General features: G+C 38.4%; 1 protein-coding gene across 1 annotated transcript; it reads left to right on the top strand.

Moving 5' to 3' along the window:
- Positions 1-1,370: 1,370 nt before the first annotated feature.
- LOC104452966 (protein NTM1-like 9) lies at positions 1,371-3,008 on the top strand. Its single transcript, XM_039317231.1, has 4 exons — positions 1,371-1,668; positions 1,772-2,058; positions 2,266-2,406; positions 2,515-3,008. Exons 1-4 carry the CDS (start codon positions 1,506-1,508, stop codon positions 2,797-2,799), a joined length of 876 nt encoding a protein of 291 aa, XP_039173165.1. The 5' UTR covers positions 1,371-1,505; the 3' UTR covers positions 2,800-3,008.
- The last annotated feature ends 2,992 nt before the right edge of the window (positions 3,009-6,000 follow it).

Here is a 6,000-nt window from a genome sequence, read left to right as displayed (position 1 = left end):
CCTTCTTTTCGCTTTAGCTATCGCCAATGCTCTATGTACGCATGTCATATGAAAGACTTAAGTCTCCTAGATTGGGACCCACTTGCAACTCCATATCATCATCGGCATATTGCATGGGATTCTAAGACTATTCTTCATAGTGAAACACTTCATTTTCAACTTCACATCATCACGTGGTTATTCATGACTTGCAGTAGTTGATATGCATTGTATCTAACTGGTGATGTGCTATCGGCTATGTGTCTTGCAAAGCATTGACATACCAGCATATTCCAATAAATAAGTGAGCTATATTCAAACAATTAATCCAGTTTAGACTCATAGTCCTATTTTACGAATATTTGTTAAAAGATAGATATCATTGAAAATTTCAAATTGATAAACCGTGTTACATTTTTACAAAACTAATTTTCATGTTACGAAATATTTTAAATTGGTACACTCATGCCACATTTATGCAAAACTAATTTTAATATTACTAGAAAATCACAAATCACAAAAATTAGGAATTTTAGGGATTTTCCAATATAAGATTTTGATGATTTAAGATTTCTTGTGATGAAATATAGTTTGGGGTTAAGTGTGGCAAGGCTATACTAGCTTGAGACTTTTTGGGACACAAAAATTAATTTGAGGTAGATGTGACATGAATATGATAATTTGAGTTTTTTTTTTTTTTTGGTGGTATTACCCATTTTTCGAAATTGTACTTGAGGAGAAGAGGTGTGACGTTTACTTTAGTGCCAAATTTTTTTTTTTTGGGGATAATTTAAGTGCTATTTTTTTTTTCAAAAGCAATCACTTAAGTGCCGGTCTAGGTTGTCGAAAATTTAATGTAGCCATATTTTATTAATTTTTCAATTTTATGCGGTTCTAGCTTAGTCAGCATATAACCCTTAAACGATATTGTCTAGTAGGTTAAAAGTGATCACTTTAGTGCTGGTCATTGCAAAAACTTAATCACATTAGTGCCAATTTTAATAAAAAGTAATTACTTCAGTGCGAAAAAAAATGCCACCTTAGATAAAAAATTTAATTATAAAAGCCATATAATTTATCTCGTCGGAATTTCTTGTCAGAGAAACTTAAGTGATTGTTTTTCTCCGATTTTGATATTTAGATGAGTTGGTGAAAATTTTTATCACTAAAATGAATATCGTGCACAACTTATGATATTTCTAATGTTCTTCTCCCTTAATTCAGGTAATGGAGGAATTCTAGGCGGCTGTCGTCAGCAAAACGTCTTTCTTGAGATTGAAGTGGGATCCCACTGAACAGTGCAAAGCCTTCTGAAGCAAGGGAAAAGAAAATTGATTGCTTTTTTGTCCTATAAAGTCCACCCACTTGTATGGACAGGAGTCACACTGCCAAGTCCCAAGAGAAGCAAAGCAAATAGTGAACTCCATTTCCTCTGTTATTTCCCCTGCTCTTGCAAGTTGTCTACACTCATCTTCTCTTGGTCTATTGCACGTTGAAGTCGAGACTGATAGGCATCATCAGATTGAATGGCGTCGTGGCCGGTGGGACTCAGGTTCGAACCGACCGAGGACGAACTCATCGATCATCACCTCAGAGGGAAGCTCAAGGGAAAACTGGAAGCATACTGCCTCATTCCAGAGCTATACATCTACAGCTGCGAGCCTCCTGATTTGTTCATTTCATACAATGGTAACTGCGCCGCGTGGTGCTACTCCTTTTAGTAATCTCTATTTTTCCAATTTCCCATGTTTACTCAATCAATTTATTCAACTGTTCTTTTGTTTGTATGTAGAATTATCGGACATACCGTCGGACGGACGGGAGTGCTTCTTCTTCTGTCCTTGCGGGGACAAGATTCCGAGTAATCATCGTTCTAATAACAGGATGACGGAATTGGGATATTGGAAGGATACCTGTAAGAAGCGCGTTATTCGATCCCTGGTCACTGGCAAGCAAATAGGGATCAGGAAGATTTTGGTTTACTATGAGGGTCGACAACCGAAAGGCTGCAAGACCGATGTGGTCATGCATGAATATCTCCTAAATTCAAGTGTTTCTGACAGTAAAATCTCTGGCCCGGTACTCGATTTTTCCCTCTGTTAATACCTCTAACTGAACATCTGTAACGTGTTTGCCAGTGCAGGTGAGGTTGAATATGGTTTAGAATATTAAGAATAGCTTCACTTTAATCGGCAATCCGTGATCCATCTTGCAATATTTCATGTGTGTATGGTTATAATGGTCTCTGTTTATGGAACTCTGATCCATATCCTTTGATCTTTGCAGATGGCCTTTGTTCTCTGTCACATAATCGACAGGAAACGTAAGAAAGTGAGGTCAACAAAAGCGAGTACTTTGGCCAATTCAAGCACCGGTAGTATTCCTAATGACTCCGGAAATGGACAAGCGCACGAAATTAGTGCACAGGTACCCAAAAATTTCTCTGGGTTGACATACAGCAGTATGATCTACTGATTTGTCTAGCTAAGCTAAAGCTCTTAAAATGTTCTTTTCCCCCCTCTTTTCTCCCTCCAGGCATCTGAGGAAGAAACTATCGAAACCCAGAATCAGATTGAGATATCAATTTGCAGGATGCCAGATGGTGACGTGCCTATTATCCCTCAGCAGGCCCAGATGGACGAAGAGCAAACCCTGCTTTATAATGGTTGTCCATTTATAGATGAATATAGTGACGAATTGCATGATACACCATATTCTCCAAGCAACGGTATGGAGATCTTGGATATGTGGAATGTCCCTACGAATGGACCAGAATGCCAAAGTATCTTTCATGGAGAAGCATTTGATGGCCTAGCCTGACCTAGTTACCATATTGTTGACATAGGAGGGATGGGAGATGGGTGTGCTGTTAAAACTGTGATTGGGAGAACAGAGATTGTGAGTGTGTATGCTGGAAACTATGTAGTGCTGCTTATGACAATCAGGTTGTAAAAGTATGGATTCTTGAATATATGTTTTGTGTCGGTTCCAGCTTGAGTGAATTGAAATTATTTTGTTCCGGTTGCAAATGACTGGTTTTATTACCTTGTCTTTTCTGGCTAATGAGTGGATGATCCAAAATTCATCTAATTTTAGATGCATCCCCTCCATCTAAACTGCCTGGCAACCCAAAAGCACTAGTTTGATCATACCCTCCGATTTCCGCTTTTGCTGGAAAATTTTCACCGATCTTATAAGTGAAAAGCCAACCGTGAGAGTTCTTCTGACAGTGCTCTCAATCCTGTACACATCTGTCATTGCATTCAAAGCTTTATCATTTGCAAATCTAAATGTGTTGAAGTGTTTTTTTTTTTTTTTTTTTACTTGTACTTCACTTATCGTTGAGGATGCAGTCTGCATCTCAGCTATGCACGTTAATTGCAGATCAAATTGTATTGATGCAATTGTCTAAACCCTGAACAAGCTGAAGTGCTACCTCCTCCCACAGCATACCATCGTTTACCACCATCTATCTTCTCCTTAAACATTGAACATCCACTACAACCGCCACAGCAACACCATCGCCAGCCACTACACATCATTGAACCAACAGACTCACATGCCATCATCACCATCTTCTAAATTAAAGAAACAAATTACCGCCACCATAGACTTTTCCTCTTTTGCAGCCACTCGCATTGTTTTTACTGCCATCATCGTCTGCTGCAGTCTACCCTCCATGACACTGCCACCACCACCACCTTGGAACCATCATTAAGAATCCACAGCCACCACCAACCACGATGCCAAAGGTGATGAACCTTCATTATGACCTGAAAGTAATTCTTTTACCACCTCAGACATCATTGGAAAACAACCATCCAAGAAATCCCATGGCCATCATGGTTGAGTTGTGACTGGATTATGAGTAACGAAGAAGAAATGGAAAAACGAGGATGACCAAAGAAAGAAGAAATGGGAAATTGTGAGCTGGACTGGAAAAAGTGAGTAAATATTGCAGCCTAAACTTGATTTCAAAGCAAATGATTAGCATAAGCATCAGGGGGAGCATTAGGCCCGATTCAATCTGGAAATTGAACTGAATCAGCTTGAACTGACCTGTTGAAGGCAGTTTAATGGAAAACCAGTTCAGTTCTTGGTTCTGCAAACCTATAACTGGAGTAAGATTGGTTCATTTACTAGTTCTAAGGCTAGAACCACCGTTTCTACTTGGGAATAGGTTTCACCGGTTTGGTTTCTAAGTTGAACCTGGATTGAACCGGTACCCCAGGTTAAGTTTTGAGACTTGGAGTGCTCTTTATGGATGAAAGTTATAATCAAGTTCTAAGTTGGAGATCGCTCGTAAATCCTTAGTAGACTTAGTTGGCTCCAGATTCAAAGCTCGAGAAGTTGATTTACTTCAATGGCTCATGAGCTCAGTCCTTCAATGGCTCATGAGCTCAGTACTCTAATCGATCCATTTTGATTACTCTTTGTATTCTTTGGAATTAGATCAAGTAATTGCAGGAGGATCACCTGGTTCAAGCTTTGTTTAGTCAATTTTCCAATTTCAACAGTTGGATAAGTGATGCAGCCGCTGCTTTGTCGCTGGGTGATCTACTGTTGGTTCTCATTTTGCCTAGATAAAGTCCTCAACTGGTGCAGTATATTAATACTTGTGGAGCTAGGAGATTGCATGCTGGTTTTGCTCCTGATGTTAACGTCATTTCTCGCAACATCATGGCTGATGTTCCACTCATATTGACTGTCATAAATCTGTTAACAGGTTAAGAACGTAAGGTGCACTTGTGTCATGCTCATCTATGCGCAAAATTGGGGTTTGGAGTGGTAGAAGTACGACCTTTTCCTGTATTATATTTGCTGGTTTGATAATTAGTAAGTCCGACGACTCCTCACCTTATTCAGCAGCTGATCTGTTTCCTTGAGTAATTAATTGCTTGATTATAAGAAAGTAGATTTCATGTTTAAATTGAATTATAGATGTTTTTTTTTTTTTTTTTTCTTGTTTGAAATGTATCATTTATACGATGACCTACAGGAGCTTGGGGGCATTCTCCAACATTATAAAAATAACTAAGAACATGAAAAAAATGGAGTGAGGGAGTCTTCATTAACAAGTTTACGAATTTTTGCTACGATGATGGGGACATCATTTGACTTGCTTTGGAGATGTCTACAGTTTTACCTTGAGAAGCCTTGCCGTCAAGTCCCTACCTTTGATAATCCTGATTATCCATTGGCGTTCATCTTTCCATCCTCCTAAAAAATGATGGATCCCATATTATGCGAGGATAATACGCTATACGCTTCTAGTCCATGTGCAGTAAAAGAATAAATGATCACAATCTTCCAGGCCAACCAAACAGAAATTACAATGAATTGTTATTGTAGGCATCCAACGTGATAAGATCTCTGTTGTTGGTAGTCTATCTCTAAAAATTAGCCATCCGATAAAATTGTGTTTTCTGACCTTGCCTATCCATATCAGTTGATACCATTCCATAGCTCGTCCCACACTCCTGAGTCTGTCATATAACTCTTTGCAAGAAGCCAAAGATTTTCTTATGTTCCAAGGAGCTTAAGATTCCATTCAGGAAGTTACTTGCACTCCATATTATTAATTTGATAGTGTTCTTCTGGAGATCCTCTAACGGAGTCTCGACTTGCTTGTCACATTAACAGGATAAGTTCATGGTTAAAAAATTATAAACCGATTCTAACAGGGTTGGTTACCCATTTTGGAATCAATCACGCCTTGTAAATGAGAGACTGTCTAGAAAGAAAATCCATTGGTATAAAGCCATTTTTCCTATCAAATGGTGAAAAAGAATTTTCAACTCAAATTCAAGAAAACACAAAAAAGTATTACTATTTTATGGAAAAATGCCTTCGCTGAAAATATTATGGATAAGTATCCAAGTTTTTACGAAGCAAAACAAAGCCTACGTAAATAAAAGTGAAATTTTGTTATGCTAGGAGTGCACAATAGAGATCTGATATCTTTCGCCAAGAAGATCGCTAAGTGGGAGCTTAATTCCAAGCCTATCAATATATCTAGTA

The sequence above is a fragment of the Eucalyptus grandis genome, chromosome 7 (assembly GCF_016545825.1).
Source record: "Eucalyptus grandis isolate ANBG69807.140 chromosome 7, ASM1654582v1, whole genome shotgun sequence".
Classification (NCBI taxonomy): Eukaryota; Viridiplantae; Streptophyta; class Magnoliopsida; order Myrtales; family Myrtaceae; genus Eucalyptus; species Eucalyptus grandis.
This window is presented reverse-complemented; position numbering and strand designations above follow the sequence as displayed.

Coding starts and splice junctions, on each gene's coding strand:
- LOC104452966 (XM_039317231.1), top strand. CDS start 1,506: ATGGCGTCGTGGCCGGTGGGACTCAGGTTCGAACCGACCGAGGACGAA. Junction 2,059..2,265: donor ACAGTAAAATCTCTGGCCCG/GTACTCGATTTT, acceptor TGATCTTTGCAG/ATGGCCTTTGTTCTCTGTCA. Junction 2,407..2,514: donor CGCACGAAATTAGTGCACAG/GTACCCAAAAAT, acceptor TTCTCCCTCCAG/GCATCTGAGGAAGAAACTAT.